We start from the raw sequence: 19811 nt of genomic DNA on the forward strand, positions 1-19811 counted from the left end.
CTCTCTCAAAAATAAACATTAACAAAGGTCTTAAAAATCCTTCTGTGGCTCTTTATCACCACCTACAGAGTTAAGTTCACCACCTATGGCTCAAGGTTCCAAAGGCATCTACTGTGTCCCAGCCACTCACTAGTGCACTTCCCACTGAAAGACCCACATGTTCTAAATCCATTCTATTCATAACTATGCACCTTTCACAAAGGGTTTTATTGTAGCTATTATTCACCTGGGAAATAAGTTCTTAGTCCTTCAAAACTAGCTCTAAGGTCCCCTCTAGAAAACTTTATAGGCTCATGTACACAGAGATTTGCTCCCTCCATGCCTGGTGTACCTTTAGCGTTAGATTATAATGACCAAAGAGCAACTTGAAGTCAGAGACCAGGGATGATAAATCTGTATTTCCGATCTTAGCATAATGTCTGACAAGAAGAAATTTCAAATGAGTATTGATGAGTATGGTGACCAAGAAAAGTACATTAAGAACAACTCTGATTCACCAAAATGGACATAGGGCTCCCACTATCAGGCCTGTTCAAAGTAACCACTAACAAGCATCGTATCAACGAGGAGAGAAGGTTCTGCTAACTCACAAAGCTCACAGTGTTGAGCATATACCCCTCACACCTATGTCACTGCCCTGGAGAACCAGCCACCTGCATCAGCAGGAGTATTAAAAGGAAAGCTTTGGTCATGCCATCATTCCTTTTCAGTCTTTAACAGACCAGGTTTTCAAGAATTACGTAAAATTGCAAAATAGATACTACAAGTGGGTTTGCCATGCAGGGTAGACACGGAACTCACAGGGCTGAAGGACTGGTGGATACGACATTAACTAAGACACGGCTGTGCTGATGGGCTCCTTGGGGCCTGAGGCTTACTCAAAGTGAGTGCTAAGGATGGCCTGAGAACTTTTGAGCCTGCCCGCCTCTGCAGAGTCACACTAGTGTAGTGAGCAAAATTTCTTATGACAGGCCCAAAATAATTGAACAGCTTTTGAATATTAGAGTGATCTGAGGGTTGCAGTTCAAGAAAATTTTTAAAAACTGACATCTCCTTACTTACTTGATTAAAAATGTTAATGTTGCTAAAGAAACCACAGAAAACTCGTTCACAATCCACCTTGTAATCCACTAGTTTTCCCAGTTCCTACAGACTGGTCAGTTAGAGTCATTTGGAGAGCAATCCACTTTGAACATTTTATGTTTTTTATTTGGAAGAAATTAACTTAGAGAAATGTTTCTCAACCTCTCGTAAAATTCTAGTAAAAACTATCTTTCTTCTGTATGATTCTTCTAACACATAATGTTTACTAAAGTTGTCTTTACAGTACTTGTGAAAGCTTATTTTTTTATGTTTATTTATATTTTGAGAGATATGGGGGGGCAGAGAGAGAGGGAGAGAGAATTCCCCAAGTAGTTCTGCACTGTCAGTCTATAGCCCCCACGTGCAGCTGGAACTCACCGAAACCTAGAGAGGGACACATAACCAACTGAGCCACCCAGGTGCCCGTGAAAGCTTATTCTAAAATCAATTAAAATGTGAATACCTAAATAACACCCCAAATTGGGAATTCTCCATATATACATGTTACCTAGAACCCAAAAAGCTTTATTCTAAATATATTTCACTTCATGTTCCCTTAGGTAGTTGGTTCCTCTAAAGAACATAAACTAGAATTTATAAAGTAACACGGGCATAATACTTCATTTACTTTTTTACACACTTCTTTTTTTTTTTTTTTTTAATTTTTTTTTTTCAACGTTTATTTATTTTTGGGACAGAGAGAGACAGAGCATGAACAGGGGAGGGGCAGAGAGAGAGGGAGACACAGAATCGGAAACAGGCTCCAGGCTCTGAGCCATCAGCCCAGAGCCTGACGCGGGGCTCGAACTCACGGACCGCGAGATCGTGACCTGGCTGAAGTCGGACGCTTAACCGACTGCGCCACCCAGGCGCCCCTACACACTTACTTCTTGATAGTTACGAGGAACAAGACTTTTCTGTTATAGAGACAAAATTACATATTAAGGATTAAGTAGAAAATGTCTACTTTAAAAACCGGACAGTCTTGGCAAATGCTCATTGTCATCTGATTTTAAAGGACTTTTTCTAGCATACATAAAAACTCACAAGTGTTCGAAGTAGTTTCCAAAAAGCAAATGGGCTTTTTCTGAAGAGTTGGGAAATCCCATCTTTAAAGCTTATATATACAATAAAATAACACACATGAAAAGCAAAACATCTAATGAATTAGTATAACCCCACCAACACAATGTTTGTTACCGTGTTTAAAAGCATTTATTTAAAATACGTCAAACTCCTTCCAAAAAAGACGGAAGACACATGAGCCTAATTCTTATATTGAACGAGGTATATTGGTAACAACAACAACAACAAAATTCCTAAATGCAAATGGACCATCAGTTGCCCAAATATCAAACTGAACTTTGGCAAAGATAGGAGTGTTATACAGAAAACACAGTCAGTACATGGTCTCCCATATCACGGCCCATTCACTCACCCTTTCAGAGGATGACTTACAACCCTGTCCCAGACGACTCAGAATTTTAATCATATGGTCTGCTAACACTTATTCTTCTCAAACCTCAGTACTACAGCTATACAAATTACACTTTTAAGATATTTGAAACAGATATTGAATTTATTGGTTGGCTATGAGTAGGAAAATACATCAGTAAAGAAAAGAGACCCTGTATATAAATATAATACTAGCTAGTTACAATTTGACCAAGAAGGTTCCACTGAAAAGAACAGTAAAAGCCCTTGTTACCACCAGTCCATAGGTACATATTCAGTTTCCCATGACCCTTATCAAAGAGCTGCCTAGGCAAATGCGACATTCTTCAAGCTTAGTGCAGATAATGTGCTGGGTTCTGTTACATGAACGGTAAACACAAATTAGCCCAGTGCATATTACACAAGATAATGTACTGTGAATAAAGACTAGATCTTCTATTTTAGACGCTACTTCAACATACCGGTTATTAAACTTTATGTAACTAAAAAGAAGAGCCAAGTGAACATCTTAAAATACTGTTTCTGAGTAGGGGAGAGACACTTGCTAAAGGTGTTGTTTGAATTATCTGCAGCATTTGTATGGAATACTCTGATAGGTTCATTAAAAGAACAAACTGCTGTAATTGCTTTGCCTAGGTTGGCTTTTGTCTTACAGATGACATGACCCCAAGACCTTAGAAGTCACTATGGAAACGAATTCCATGAATTGAAATAGTAAAAAATGGAATACTACAACTGGAATTTGTCACTGAAAGCTTGAATCTTAGAAAAGCTTTGAAATTTTAATTTCAACATTTAGAAGTGCATTCCACCCAATTTAATAATGTCCTTAGGTTTCAAAGTGCTAACTCAAAATAAGTTTTCCTGGCTGTCACCAAATCAAGAATGAAAACACATTTCTTGGAGATGTTCCTTGCCTGTCTTCTAGAACTACTGAAGTTTCAATCAACAATTTCTACAACTTTAGTTTAAATTATGCCATAAGTTAATTTTGATGAACATTATTTAAATTCTCAAAGCATAAATAATTACCAGTAATATGGTAAAATGTACTTCAAGAGATTTACAACAATTGAGTGCCTCCAAATTTCTGATCAGTAAAAACAGAAAACATACCCCAAAATTCTCTGTAAAACATTCATAAAATGGATTTATCCAGCAAGAACACTGAAATTACATTATGGCAACACCACGTTAAATATATGTGTTACAGAATTTTGAAAAAAGTCTATACTGTGAAAACATACTAATTTTTATTGCATTTTAAGGAGTATGGATTATTGGAAATTACTCAGGACACAGAAAAGATTTAAAACACAAAACTTTGCTTAACAAAAGTTATCAGTCTATTTTGGTGTGACTGTTCAGTCCCTACGGACCCAAAATATTTCTTTCTCTTTTGAAGGTGACACTTGTAAATCTACACCCTTGGTTCAATTTATCACTAGATGGAGAAGCTGTTCAGACTGGCCCACAGAATGCAGTGTGCCCAGAAGAGGCAAGAACAAATAGTTGAGACACAATAGGCCCTCATATCTTACTATGCTGCCCCCAAATTCGAATATATTGTAGACAATAACAAACACAGATGAAAACATTTTGTGTAAAGCTCAAACCTTTAGCATCTAACAAGTGCACTCTAGTTCCAGCATCTACAAAAAGAATACATCCTCTGTTAACAAATACAAATGAGTAAGTGCTTCTCCCCTCCCCTGTCCATAAAGCTCTCTGGACCTGTTCTCACGTAATGCAGATCATAGGAAAAGCAGTTCCCTTGCCTCATCAGTCCAACCAGCTCCAGCTCGCCCTCGCTGGAAATTGTCATGATGCACGTTACCAACACAGTGTTTAGGAAAAATGAGTAAACACACCTTTTATTCACACTTTACAAAAAAATAAAACAAAACAAAACAAAAACCCCATAAAAAGTTATGCATTGGTTCTACATCAGTAATACCAGCTTTCCAATGTACTGATTATAAACTGGATGTGTTTGGTGTCAGCACAACTTAAAACAAAAAGCAAAAAATAAAAAGTCATCACAACAAAATCTTTAAAACCCTCAAAGGAAAAACCAGGTCCCAGACAAAGATTCAAGATCAACACCTTTTGGAAAATTCTTTAAAAAAGAAAAAAAATCATTTATTTAAACAGCATGTCATTTTATTTTCTCTTAAAAACAGAATAAGCACATTTAAGTGCTGAATATTTTTCATAAAATTTTAAGTCATTATCCAAAATGACTCATTCTCTGTATAAAAACTAAGAACATCTCAACGTTTTTTCTTAATGCTCACATGGTGTCCTTTTGCTCCCCTGCCTGCAGTTGAAACAAAAGCAGTTAGACCACGTTCCCTCTGAATTCATTTGACTTTTGAGAGAATGAATGAATGAGAACAGAATACATACAAGTTACCTTTGCAAAGTTAAAAGCTGGCTTTAATCTCTAATCTACTACTGGCACTATGGGCAAAATACAGGGTACAACAGAACCTTTCTCGGTTGACCTACTAAAATGACTCAGTCACTTTATAAATGATCTGAAGAATTGTCGTAGGGACCTGTTTTGAAAATACATCTCATTTATACTGTTTCATAAATGGAAAATTATTTTCTTTTTTTTTTTAAAAAGGAATGATTAAAAAAAAACACATGGAAAACAAAAAGAATTCACATGATAGTAGTATTCTGGGTGACGAACAGCACTGTGCAATGACAGACACCAAGAAGCAGTGCTTGGGTCTGGTGAGCAAAGACCCAGGGACCCACCCTATGAACATGTTCCAAAATGGGATATTCAATGCTTCACAATGGAAAAAAAGCCACAGCTCATACAAAAGCATTTTCATAAAATTCCCACAAATGTTAAAACAGTATTTAAAAAATATAAAAGAGGATGCACAGATTTTCTCTGCATGCACAGGCAGTGCTTGGTGAGAACAAATTTAGGCAGGCACAGTGGAGATAGGACAGGAAGTGTCTCAAAAAGGAGTTAAGAAGCTGTATCCAAGCAGCTGGAATTTTTTAACTTAAAAAAGTTAAAGATTAAAAAATATCAGAATGTACATATATCAACCATTACATTCAGTCCATAAATGCCTACAGATCATTCACTGCTCAGCTTATCTGTCCTGGTAGATAGTTTTTGTAAAAACCCAGGAATTCATGAATAAGTTGCCTCTGGTCTGAGAAAATGTCCAAAGCTTTAAGCAGATTTAGATTTAAAGAGCAATGTTCTCAGTTTAAAAATAAAGTAGTACAAAAGGGCTAACAAAACCCTAACAGTGCAAATCATCAGCAGAGAAAGTCTGTTGCAACTTCTTTTACAAGCTGGCCTTTATAACACATGAAACAGTAAAAAAACTTAGCCTTAGTTTACAATACAATCATTTCCAAATCTGAATTTTTAGTACAAAATTTCATAAATCAGGTCTTCTGTGGATCATATACAATCATAAAGGCTAAATTCAAAGTCTCTATTTTACAAACAAGTCTGAAAAGGGAGGGAGTAGAGTATGGAAGAATGGTCTCTGGATGTTATTACTGGCCTCAAAAAAGTAGTGCTACAGATTTCTGTGCAAAGAGAATATGCTGTTCAAACATTTTCCTATTTCAAGGCATGAAAATATTACATTGGATAGAAGAAACAGGAAAATTACTTGTAACAAATTAAAGATAGGTGTAAACACACCGATCCCTGTCTAACAGTATATAAAGCATATTGGGCTCAGAATTTGTCTGTTGCTAGCACCTGGCTTTCATACGATATCCTTATCAAATAATCAAGATCGAAAATTCAAATCCTCAAGGAAAAGAAAACAAAACAAAACCCTGGTGGCCATACCTCACTCCCCCACATTCAGATTTTATGAGTTTACAAGTGAAATTGAGGTTGTCCTCTGAAGGTACTTGACTACCTCCTGCCAGGGAGGTGAATGCCGTTGACTTGGGGCAGGAAAGGCAGTAAGAGCTCCAGTTGTGCAAAAAGTGAGAAGTGGTCGGAGGGGATGAGTGGATGTGGGCAGCCGCTGATGTTATTCTCAACTAGCCAGTGGTGGTCCAGAGGTCCCAGGATGCCTAAAGTGTTCAGCTGAGGTTTAGAATAGAAGATGTAGTCAATTATACCCTGAAAAATAGAAGGAAAAAAAGATACAGCCTCACATAAGAGAATACTGAAACACTGAAAGCTTTCAAGACATACCCTTACAGTCATGTTTGGTAAACAAAGAAAGTGGCTGGCGTGTGAGAGGTAGGAAGACATAAACCAAATTGTCCCCCAAATGTCCAATCTAGCAGAATGAAGACAGTTTAGGTAGGAATAATAATCATGCATTCTTCCTCCTTTCTGGACTTTTTAGAATCTTTAATGAGACCTACAGGATCCTTCGTGGTATGGCCTCTGCTTCTCTGCCCTAACTTGATTTGTAACATTTTCCTATGCTCACTACCCTATCACCACACTAGCCTTCTTTTTTCCAGGTGGGGGTGGGGAAGACATTCCTTGAAGATGCCAAGCTCTTTCTTGCCCCAGGGCCTCCACATATACTGTTCCTTCTGCCTGGAACACTTTCTTCTTTCTACATGTCAGTTGGTTCATTTCTTCTCAGCCTTCGCGTGTTGAGTTCACCTTCCAAAGACCTTCTTGAATCCTGCCCTCACCCACTTAATACCTGCTACCACCTCCAAGTTTATTCTCTTGCTAAGGCGTACCCCAGGTGTAACTACACACTCATCTGCTTGGTTGAGACCTGCCTCTCCCATCAGACTGTCAACTCCATGAGGGCAGGGCCATCTCTGCCTTTCACATCCTCAGCAGCACCCAGCACAGCACCTGGCGTCTATTTGCCCCTCTCCTCCCTGTAACTTGAGCCTCTCCTCAACATGGTTTCAGCCAAAACTATTTAAGCACATTCAGGTGTCTTCCTATCTCTGTATCAGCAACAGGAACAAGAGAGAAAAAATCCCTATCTCTCCCACCTTTTGGTTATCAGCCTCGCCTCCTCTTTACATTTTTTAAAAATGTTTATTCATTTTTGAGAGGACAGAGCATGAGTGGGTGAGGGGCAGAGGGGGGGGGGGAGACACAGAATCCAAAGCAGGCTCCAGGCTCTGAGCTGTCAGCATAGAGCCCGACGTGGGGCTTGAACTCATGAACCGTGAGATCATGACCTGAGTCTAAACTGATGCTTAACTGACTGAGCCACGAAGGTGCCCTCCTCACCTCCTCTTTAAAACAAAAATCTAAAAAATTGGTTTTCACTATCAATCACCTCATTCTTCAACTCACCACATTCCAGTCTCTGTGCCTAGCTCTCCAGTGAAGCATCCTTCACCAGCATCTTTCTGAAGCACAAAGCACACTCCTCTTTCCCTAGAAAGGCCTTCTTTCCTTGTCAGGTAGGCTCCTACACTGCCCTGGTTTTCTTCCTCTCTCTGTTTACTCTTCTGTTGTTCACATGTTCATTTTCCCCAGAGTCTCCTCTAGCCTCTCTTCAACCGGACACACTCATTTGTTCCCAGGGTTAAATCATTATCTACAGTACTGTGGCTCCTCCAAAGTCAAATTAAAAAGATTTCAAGCTCTAAGTCTAAACAGCGCTCCCCCTCTAAAATTAAGAACCAGCTAACGCTAGTATTTTCACTCTAACACATAATCTAATCTGAATGATTATTTTTTCCAGGAGGTTAGAAATGGAAAACTAAGATTTAGCAGAGCAGAAATTCAAAAGATGGTTAAAAAGGGCAGATGAATGCAAGTCCTAAACAATCACCGATATTATCATTTTTTTTTATTTTTTTAACATTTATTTATTTTTGAGACAGAGAGAGACAGAGCATGAACGGGGGAGGGTCAGAGAGAGAGGAAGACACAGAATCTGAAACAGGCTCCAGGCTCTGAGCCATCAGCCCAGAGCCTGACGCGGGGCTCGAACTCACAGACCACGAGATCGTGACCTGGCTGAAGTCGGACACTTAACCGACTGAGCCACCCAGGTGCCCCAACAATCACTGATATTAAAAATGAGGAGAAGCTCTAAGGCAAGGCTCCATATTGTAAGCCGTTAACTGTGTATGAAATAAATAGAAGATGTATTTTAAAATGGCTAATATAAAACACATTTTGGCACTTGAGGAGTACAGTTTCACTTAAATTATAATATGAGAGATGAAATATGCCACTCCAGCTGACACCAAATTAGATACTACACAGTACTTTCCAAACAGCTGAGCATATAAGAAATGTATCTGCCCCAAAATAGTAACAGTTAACTCAGGATTTACTATCATTATTTCATATGACTTCTCACCCTGGAAATGATTCTATCAAGTACCTCTCAAGTAGGAATGGGACATGGATCACATCAAATTCCACAGAAGAGTGATAAGAGAACACTGCTGTGAAGTGATTCAAGATGGCTTGCTTCCAGTCTGAACACACACCCACACTTGTGTTCAAAGAGAAAGCGCACGCATGTGTGCACATGAGTGGTTGCGGGGAGGGAGGTAGCACAGAGGAAAGGGAGACAGAATCCCAAGCAGGCTCCACACTCAGCAAGGAGACCAACGTGGGGCTAGATCCCACGACCTTGGGATCATGACCTGAGTCAAAATCAAGAGTCGGACACTCAACCGACTGAGCCACCCAGGCACCTCTACACATCCACATTTTAAAGACATAATAAAGTTACAAGACTCTCCAAAAAAACTGGAGGTTTGAAAAGTTTCTCAATCTCAAAAGTCACCTTGAAATCGAACGTGTAATTTGTGTAAGGCATCAGACCGCTCTCGTAGGCACTCTTCAACTTGAAACCATGAGTGATCCTTCCATTGGTTGTCCCGTTTTTCCCATTACAGCTGAAGTTTGTAAGACTCTCATTATATCTCAGTTCCTTAAAATCTTTATGATTTGTTTCTACTCCACCGGTACTCAAGTATTCCACAACACCTATAATGAAGATACAGGTCCTTTGCTCACTGTCAAGTAGAATATGCAGTGTACAAAACTATAATGTAATAGTAAATACTTTAAACAGCACGTTCCTCCTTTCTAAAATGTTTGGTTGGTTGTTTTACATCTCCTAGAACCTATCTAAATCCATTTTTACATGGTTTTGATCGTAGTATACTGCATATTTTATACTTTGCTGTGGCACATGAACTCGTGTCTTTTCGATCACCATTTTTTTAATGGCTGCTTAATACAACTGCCCTGGTGTTTCATATTTGTTAAACCAGTTCCTTATTTCTTAAAAAACTTCAGGTTGTTTCTACTTTTTAAAAAGAATTAATACCATAATCAACATCTTAGTATGTAGGTTTCTGCTTATGCTGAATTATTTACTTGGTATAAAATACCAAGATTAGGATTAATGTGCCATTATACATACTGCCCACTACATAAGAGAACGCCACCGGTTAGATGGGCTCTACAAATAGTTCTTTTACTTTGCATTTCATTAGTTAACAAGGTTGGACACTTCCCCATGCGTCTGCCACTATTTTTAACACTGAAATGAGACTTACTATGTATTATTTGACTAGAGTCTCCCTTTGCCCCTCAGATACTTTGTAGCTAAACAGAATGCAGAACACACATACAGCAACTACTAGAGAATAGTTGTCAACTGCTTTAGCAGCTGTAATGCCCAGATAGCTTGATGAGATGGACTAAAGAATTATGGACCTCAGCTACCTTTACTTGCCCTGAAAATGAATTTTAACATAGTTACAGCTCCCATGTATCGTGACGGCAGTGATGTACTAGTGAACTGAACCAACCCAAGTGGACGTATGTGTGTGCATGCATGCTTACACACATACACAAGTGCCAGGGAAAGTATTTTGTGTGAATGAGACACTATAATCAAGGAGGAGCTGAAATATAAAAAGGAATAAGTACTTAGTTTGATATTATAAGAACTACAGCTTGTTCGCTGTACTATCTAATGGAAAAGTATTCAGAAATAAGCCTTTCTGTATTCTTCTGCTTTGTAATAAAAATCAAGTCCCTGTTTTTTGGTGTTTTGTTTTTTTTTGTTGTTGTTGTTCAAATCACTTGCCCGATCTGTGTAAATAAAGGATCTCAATTTCCACCTAAGGTTTATTATTTTTTTTATATTAAAAAAATTTTTTTTAACATTTATTTATTATTAAGAGACAGAGAGAGACAAAGCACAAGTGGGGGAGGGGCAGAGAGAGAAAGAGACACAGAATCCGAAGCAAGCTCCAAGCTCTGAGCTGTCAGCACAGAGAACAACACGGGGCTTGAACCCACAAACCGCGAGATCATGGACCTGAGCCAAAGTCAGACACTTAACCAACTGAGCCACCCAGCACCCATAAGGATTATTTTTTCTAATCAAGCCCACCAAAACGGAAATCCTGTAAATATCCAATTTAAACTGGTCTGTATTACTACATGCTGGAATCCCAAAGAAGTGGTCTTAATAACCTTCTCAGAGTCTGGATTATATGTCACCTGGGGATATGGAAATCTAATCACACATTCTTTCAAGTTATCAACCACGTGTTTATCGAAGATGATTAATGTCCTTCCTTCTTAGGTTTTCATCTCATTTTTAAAATAGTCTCCCTATTTGCACACAAAATATGTTAAACCTGATTCATAGTTGACGTTACAAACTGAATATTCATTTTGACTAAATTTGGGATTATCAGAAATGATACCTTACAAAAACATTTTAAGTCAAAAAAGCATTCTATATAAAAGAACTTTTCTTACCAGAATCTGGCAAAGAATTAAGATCTGCACATAACACCAGTGGAATAGTTCCAAATTCTCCCAATACACTGGACTGGAGGTTTCGTGAGGCTTTATCAATAATGTTCTTCACTTCTGAGAGGAACATCATAGTTTGAACCAACTTCACATCAGAGTATTCAGGGTCCCAATGCATATGAGCATTAGCCACAAGAATAAGTTGTTTTTCTGTTCCAAGATGGGGCTTTCCAGCTATATTAGATAAAAAGAAAAGAAACAGACAGACAAAACCCGCCCATCAGCCCATATATTCTTACAGGATTCTTAAAGGATTCTAGTTTCCAAACAAAAAAGGACCCTAAAATTTACCTAACAATCTCCCGACAACTAAATCAATCAACAGGACCACAAACCTGAGAAGCAGTCATCTATGCCTCTGGGTGAATAGCCTCTGGGTAAATACTCTTGAGTAGAGGGCATTCACTACTTGAACAAAGCCCATTCTATCTCCGCCAAAACAGCTATCTCCTTGAAACTTCTAGCTTCATCAAGATGTCCTAAAGTGAGTCTCACAAAATCAAATCTACAGCCTTTTTTCCTAGATATGTTTAATACAGTCACCAAGCTCCATCTTCATTTTTGACTCTTCAGGTTAAGTATCTCTAGTTCCAACTGTTCCTCAAGTGACAGAACTTCCAGTTCTCAGCACGATGGTCACTCTAAATATACTTTTAATTTGAAATAAGTGGTCCATTTATCCAAAACGCAAGACATTTAAAGTAATGATTACAAGTAGGTCAGGAAGAGAAGTTAGCTTACAGAGTATCCTTGCTGTTAAGAAATTACGGGACTGTATGGAGTTCTTCTCTCTGAGCAGTTATTTTAACTAATATTTACTTCAACATTGTTTTTGTGTGAAAAATAGTGGGGAGCAAAAACACCCATTTTCTCCTCTGGTTTTATGCCTTTCAAAATTTGGAATACTTTTCTGGGCACTGCTTTCTCAATCTTAAGCTTTGTGGTAGAGAGAAAGGGATAGGATATTTTAGAAAGGACTTAAATTCTCACTGAGTTTCTTCAGGTGTTAGACAAGACTATTAATATGTAACAAATTTTCTGCTTTCTATCAGATTTTGGAAGTCAATTTTACAGGAAGTGAAAAGGTCACTCACATGACATTTCAATCAATTCCTTTCGAAGTTCTAGCAGTACTGCAACTCCAATGTTATCTTTTGTCATGACTCTGTTCAGCATGGCTTCAGACCCTTCTGAATTTGCCATTGCTAGCTGATTAAATTCAACAGTGTGTTTCTGAACCAAAGTAAATCTAAAACACAAACAAAAACACACACACAAACATAGAATTGGGAATACCAAAGTATTAGCTTTGTGGGAAATGCAGTTTTCCCGAACTTCCTGAACAAATACAATGGCAAGTAAATCACATTATGGAAAATCGTCCACACTTAACACCAAGCTTCCCACATCTGTTTCAAGTTATTCTTCGTCTGTTACTGATACAAATAACATCTTGAAATACTTTTACAATGTAAGATAAGGTAGTCATCTTCTGTGTAAGTTTCATGTTGGAATAGTCCATCTTGTAATTTTTAAATAAATCTTTTCCAAAATCTGGGTTTAAGAATCCCTCTACCATCCTAGAGGGAATGTTAATTACAAGAAGTTTCAATTAACAATTGGAGTTAAACCCTAGTAAACACCTGAAGAAACAGCAGCACTTTCAACAAGTCTCCAAAACAAGATTATTTCTGATGATTTAAAACAAAACTATGGAAGAGTACTGTTTTACTGAGCAGTAACAACAATGTTTCATTCTCTTATTTGTCGACTAATTTCCACACCCTTGACTCCCTGCAAATACTGAGAAAATTTTCTTTTTTAAATGTAAGAGGACTTACTTTTCCGTCTTGAAGAATATTGCACAGCCATCGACATGTTTTCTTTCTTGTTCTGACATTGTCCTAGCTCTAGATTTAGGACTAAAGAATCCATTATAGCCACGTTCTTTCAGTTCTACCAGAAAAAAACTGTAATACTGTTCTGTTTCAACCTCCTGAAAAATTGTAAATGGCAAAGTTATTTCATAAGACAAAAAATCAGTCCTACGCATTAACTTTATGTGTACAGTTTGAGGGGCTCAAATAATTTCAAAGGACTGCTATGCACAATGAGGAACATAACATCTTTCCAACATATTTTATCTGAAACCCTACTTGTCATTTTATAGATACCTGCTGGTATCCTATTGCTTAGGAGTAAATAATGGAAAGACATACACCTCCATGTGTGTATATTTTCTTATGTTTTACAATAGATGGGGAACAAGAATCAACAGAGGTAGAAGGAACATCATAGATCATACTTTCAGACCACAGGGAGAAAGTGACTTGCCCAAGGTCATATGAATTATCAGAAGAGGACTGAGACCCCAAAGTTACTGTGCATCAGGTTCAACGCTCTTTCCACCGTGTCTTAATTCCTCTATTACTGCTGATGGTAAAGCAAAACCATACCTTGACAATGCCACAGTTTCAATAATATTTGCCACCCAATTAAAAAATAGTGTGCAAGGGCATTTGAGAGGGAAAGATGAATATTTTAACTGTCAAAGCAAATGCCTAAAACCCAAAATAACCTATTTGCTTAATGTGGCAGCACAGCGCAGCTAAATGAAGCAGGTAGTGAATATTCCAGGATTCACTAAAAACAGAAAAAGCCAATACTTTAGGAAGTGCTAAAGCTGGAACTTTAAATGTGTCAGGGTAATGCATTCCCATTTTGCTCCTTGCTTATCAACACTGGGGCATTTGTACAATTTAAACACTGTTCCAATGACTTACCTGAAGACTTATGATATCAGCATTGCAGTTCAAAATTTCTTGAATAATGGCCTTTTTCCTGTAGTCCCAATTTAGTGCCCAAGATGGACAATAGCCGTATAACTGCCGGGTCGCATATTTATCACAAAGAACATTATAGCACATGACAGAAAACAAGGCTGTAGGAAAGATAACTTTACTTATTCACACACGTGGCAGAAAAAAAAACATAATTAATATCAATAGTTTTCACTTAAATGCTAAGGTTGACTTTATTCATTCAATATATATTCATTGAAAAGCTACTATCTGCCAGACATAGCGGATATAAGTTGGATAAGGAAGGAAGGTCAGATAGGTGAACAAATTATAACACAATGTGTTATCTAATGCTACAGAGATACCACAAAAGGCTCAAAGCTAAAAGACTAAGATCTTGAGTCCCTTGGTCTGTAAGACCAGGGCTCCTCATTTCTATACTCCCCCTACCACTTTGCTAACTGCCAATGTACAACGTGGAAAACTGACAATCCTCTTAACAGGCATGGCTTATTTTCTTTTAAAGAGCAACTATTATTAATTCACACAAAAGGAAAAGGTATCATAGACTAAATTCTATTATACACATCATGTAATTCCCAAACTATTTTCATACAATTTAAGTTAAAAGGAAATTAGGGGTCATTAGTTCAATTTCTCTCTCAAGTAAGTGCTTTAGCTGACTTACAATTCTGTAGTATCAAATACATTTGGAACATAATAGGGTTTGAAAACTTCCAATATAAAGATTTTGGTATATTTATTATAACAAATGAGTCTGATCAATTCTTTACAGCCCAATTAAAAAATAGTGTGCAAGCTGGGGCGCCTGGGTGGCTGTCTGACTTCAGCTCAGGTCATGATCTCACGGTTCGTGAGTTCGAGCCCCATGTTTGGCTCTGTGCTGACAGCTTAGAGCCTGGAGCCTGCTTTGGATTCTGTGTCTCCCTCTCTCTCTGCCCCTCCCCCCATTCCTCTCTCTCTCAAAAAATGAATAAACATTTAAAAAAATTAAAAAAAAAATAGTGTGCAAAGGCATCTTTTCAACATAATTTCTTAACAATGGCATCACTAACATTACGGGTGGGTAAATTCTTTGCTGTGGGGGGCTGTGCTGTGCACTGTAGCATGCTCAGCAGCATCTCTGATCCTAACCATGAGACGTCAGTAGCACTTCCCCTATTTGTGACAATCAAAAAATGTCTCCAGACATTGCTAAATGTCCCCCAGGGGATAAAAATGCCTGAGGTTGAGAAGCATTGCTCTACAGCAGACCTACAGCATATTACAGAGGTCAGGTAAGCAATAATTAAGTCTTTATTATGATCTCCCAAGCCAAATCAATCTCAAGCATACAAATGTAACACAGCCCATAATCTAAAGAATGCCAACAACACTGTTAGATATGTAATATCAAGTAAAAATAAGTTAAAAAAATATAAGGCTACCAACCAGTTGGCCTTGTTCTGTCCGGTTCTTGTAACATAATCCAAGATCTTGGAGGTGGCTGTTCTGTTGAAACTAGTTGAATATAAACACAAAATTAAGTAATATTCTTACACATCTTCTTAAAAAAATCATTTAAGCAAATGACCACTTACTTCTTTTTGCAGTACCTGCCAAATTATCAAGCAAATAGTTCAGTAGCCTTCTTGTTCCATCTGGTTCCAGATAGAGGTTCAATATATCCTGGGTAAGTGGATTTCCTGGAAATATTTTTTAAAAAGGTAAAATGAAACCAAGAAAGGTAATAAAATATTGCAAAAGTGAAAAAACATACCAAAATTATCAGACCTATCACAATATATGTAGTTATTAGTAAGATACCAAACTAGAGGAAATATTTTTTCAGTTTCTGACATGAAGAATAAAAATGATTGAAACCACGTTCTGCAGAAGTATCCAGAAAACAATTATTGTGGACTAATGTCAATCTAGAAGATATCTAATAGTGCTCTGTATCTGGCCCTGTGTCATCAACACTTTTATGACAATCAAAAGCAAGTGAAACTGGACGGGGAAGAATGGGAAAGAGGACAAGGGAAAGAGGACAGCCAGCCACTATAATGGATCAGAGAATCAAAAGTTAAGATGCAACAAAGCTAACATGAAGATATCCTCATGACAGATGTAGTCTTCATTTAGATTTTTAAAAACTCTACTAAATAAAGCAATAACAAGATGGGACAGATCTGATTTAAGATCAAGTTACTGGAGCGCCAGGGTAGCTCCATCGGTTGAGCATCTGACTCTTGATTTTGGCTCAGGTCATGATCCCATGATCCCAGGGTTGTGGGATTGAGCCCTCTGTCAGAGTCTGTGCTGAGCATGGAGCCTGCCTGAGATTCTCTCATTCTCTTTCTCTCTCCCCCTCTGCCCCTTTCCCCTGCTCATGCTCTCTCTCTAAAATAATAAAAACATTTTTTTTTAATTTTAAAAAAGATGTAGTCACTAAGGAAAAGGGAAAACCTCAGGATTGTGAGCCATCTGTAAATTCAATGACGGTTTCATAAGTGCTAAAAATGAAAGCAAATGCAATGATTTACATGTATCTACAAGAGTCTCAAATCCTCTCAGAAGGATTTCTTATGTGCTTATGAAAATTAACAGTATAATGAACTGTTTTGAACAGTGAAGGTCCTGGATACCATAGCTCCACTTTAAGAAAGACTAATAATAAATTTTATAAATTGAAAAGGACAAATGATTTATAAATCATTATAAAGTGATTATAAGATGTTAACCATGCCAAATGAAAGAAGTTCAAAAGATACTGCCCCCCTCACTTTCTCTGCCAGAGCAGTTAGAAAGAGCAAAATAGGTTTAAGTAAGATCCAAAGTTTTATAATATAATATGAGTACGTCCAGTTTCAGGTGAAAATCACTCATCCTACCAAGAACTAGGAAGAATTCAAACTAAATGAATAAAGATAAACAAGACTCAACACCAAGATGACAAAAACATTAGAATAATCTGACCTAAATAGAGCAGGCATGTTTCAATGAGCACTTCAATGAGAAATTACAAACATGCTTGAAATAAATGAAAAAATAGGAAGACTCAACCAAGAAAAAGTTTTGGCAAATTAACAAAACATATTTTTAAAAATGGAAATATTGAAACTGAAAAACTGAATACATGAAATAAAAAGCTCGGTGGATGGGTTCAACAGCAAAATAAAGCATTAAAGGAAATAATCAGTGAACTGGAAGACAGTAAGGAACAACAGAAAGGAAACTGAACAACAGAACAACAGAAAGGAAACTGAAAAAAAAAATGAAAAGAGCCTCAGGAACCTGTAGGACCACAAGAAAATTCTAAGGTTCATGTCCTCAGAGTTATGGAAACAGACAACAAGAAGCACAGAGCTGAAACAGTACTCAAATAACAGCTGAAAAACTCCCCAGATTTGGAGAAACACAAACGTGCAGATTCAACAGTCTGATAAAATCCAAATAGGACACATTCAAAAGAACCCACAACAAACCACACAGCAACTAAACTTCTAAAAACTAAAGACAAAGACAATGTTGAAGGCAGCCAGAGTAAAACACCTTCCCTCTAGGTAAGAGTAAGAACTAGGGGAAACACAACTTGAATGAGCAGATTTCTCATCACAAGCCAAGGTGGTTAAAGGGAAGTGGCACAATAGCTTTAGGTGCTGAAAGAAAAGAACCGACAACCCAGAACCAATCCCCAGTGAAAACAGCCTTTAGGAATGAAGGAGAAATAAAGACATTCTCAGAGGACTGAAAACTAAGAGAATCTGTTGCCAGCAGGCCTACTATAAAAGAATCAGAACAGAAGTTCTCTAAATAGAAAGGAAATGATAAAAGAAGGAACCCTGGAACATAAGAAAAAAGACCATGGTCTTTAAAAAGGGGCAAACATAGGCTTTCCTTCACTTAAGGTTTCTAACTCATGTTCAGCCGTTAAAATGTCTTTGTAACACTGACTTGGTTCTAAATATAGGTAGAGAAAATATTAAGACAATGATACTATAAACAGGGGGCATATGAAAGGTCATAGAGTTAGAGATTCTATTATTTCACTCAAAATGTAAAATGATAGCCCTACAAGACTTGATAAGTTATGTATGTTATCACATGAAACTTGCTTCAAATATAACAATACAAGCAGGCTGAAAAGAAAAGGATGGGAAAATATACGTCATGTAAACCTTAACAAAAGGAAAGCAAGGGTGACTAATATCAGATAAAGTTGATTTCAGAGAAAATAAATTTACTAGAGAAAGTGACATTATGTAATGACAAAGGAGAAGACACAGCAATTCTAAACATGCATCCACAAAATGAAAGAACTAAAAAATATTTTAAGCAAAAACTGATAGAACTGAAAGGACAATAGAAAAATCTACAATTATGCTGATACTTCAGCACTCATCTCACAATTGACAGAACTAGACAAAAACAAACAACAAAAAGAACTAGACAAAAAAATCCTCTAAATACCATCAATCTAACAGACCCTAGTGTTAATATAGAAGATCCAGTTGAGATTTATAGAAGATTCTACCCAATTCATATTCTTGTCCAGTGTCCAAGGGACACAAAATTTGTGGCTGGACACAGCTAAAGCAGAGCCAAGAGGGACTTTTATAGCACCTAATGTATACATTAGAAAAGGAAAAGTCTCAGGGGAGCCTGGGCGGCTTAGTCAGTTGTGCATCCAACTCTTTATTTCAGCACAGGTCATGATCTCATGGTTCATGAGATTGAGCCCCACATCAGACTCTGCGCTGACCGCCTTAAGTCTGCTTGGATTCTCTCTCTTCTTCTCTCTGCCCCTACCCCACTTGAGTGCTCCCTCTCTCAAAATAAACATTTAAGTCCCATCTGAAGAACCTAGAAAGAGCAAAATAAACTGAAAGCAAGAAGGATTAAAAACACTAAAAAATAGGAATCAATGAATTGAAAACAGAAAAAGAGGACTTTTTTTAAAAAGCGGTTTCTTTGAAAAGATCAATAAAATTGGCAAACTTCTACCAAGACTCACAAAGAAAATGAAGACAAAAATTACCAATATAAAAAATATAAACCCTACACAAATCAAAAGGATAAGGGAATACCATGAACAATTCTAGATACATAAATTTAACAACATACATGAATGCGGCCATTTCCTTGAAATACACAAACTGTACTCACTCACCCAGTACAAAACTTAAATAGCCCTATACCTATTAAAGGAAATGAATTCAAAATTTAAAAACTACCAGAAATCTCCAGGCCCGAAATGTTTCACTGGAAAATTCTACTCAACACTTTAAGAATTAACTCTAATTCTATAGACTCTCTTCCAGAAAACAAAAGATGAGGGAACACTTTCAAATTCATTTCATAAAGCTAGCATTACCTAGATACCAAAACCAGACAAGTTGAGCATAAAATAAATGAAAATTAAAGACAAATACCTTTATGAATATCGAGTCAAAAATCCTTAAGAAAATATTAGCATACAGAAGTAAGCAATATATAAAAAGATTTATAACCATGACCAAGTGGGATTTGTTCCAGGAATGCAAGGCTGGTTCAATATTTAAAAATCAATTACGGGGCGCTTGGGTGGCGCAGTCGGTTAAGCGTCCGACTTCAGCCAGGTCACGATCTCGCGGTCCGTGAGTTCGAGCCCCGCGTCAGGCTCTGGGCTG

General features: G+C 37.5%; 1 protein-coding gene across 2 annotated transcripts in view; it reads right to left on the reverse strand.

Moving 5' to 3' along the window:
* Positions 1-2643: 2643 nt before the first annotated feature.
* The window catches only part of CNOT6 (CCR4-NOT transcription complex subunit 6), a 76133-nt gene continuing 58965 nt past the window's right edge, over positions 2644-19811 (reverse strand). Inside the window, exons 5-12 of one of the 2 annotated variants that reach the window (XM_047082771.1) lie at positions 15756-15845; positions 15592-15660; positions 14122-14279; positions 13180-13334; positions 12433-12587; positions 11282-11512; positions 9282-9484; positions 2644-6664 (exon numbers count right to left, since the gene is read on the reverse strand). In XM_047082771.1, coding sequence (XP_046938727.1) covers positions 6452-6664; positions 9282-9484; positions 11282-11512; positions 12433-12587; positions 13180-13334; positions 14122-14279; positions 15592-15660; positions 15756-15845 — 1274 coding nt within the window. In that variant the 3' untranslated portion in view covers positions 2644-6451. Of the gene's footprint in view, positions 6665-9281; positions 9485-11281; positions 11513-12432; positions 12588-13179; positions 13335-14121; positions 14280-15591; positions 15661-15740; positions 15846-19811 lie in introns of both variants that reach the window. The other variant, XM_047082764.1, reaches the window with a different exon arrangement.

The sequence above is a fragment of the Lynx rufus genome, unplaced genomic scaffold, assembly GCF_022079265.1.
Source record: "Lynx rufus isolate CCGP_SWC_20201006 ecotype Redwood Valley unplaced genomic scaffold, mLynRuf1.p SCAF_1, whole genome shotgun sequence".
In the NCBI taxonomy this organism is placed as follows: Eukaryota; Metazoa; Chordata; class Mammalia; order Carnivora; family Felidae; genus Lynx; species Lynx rufus.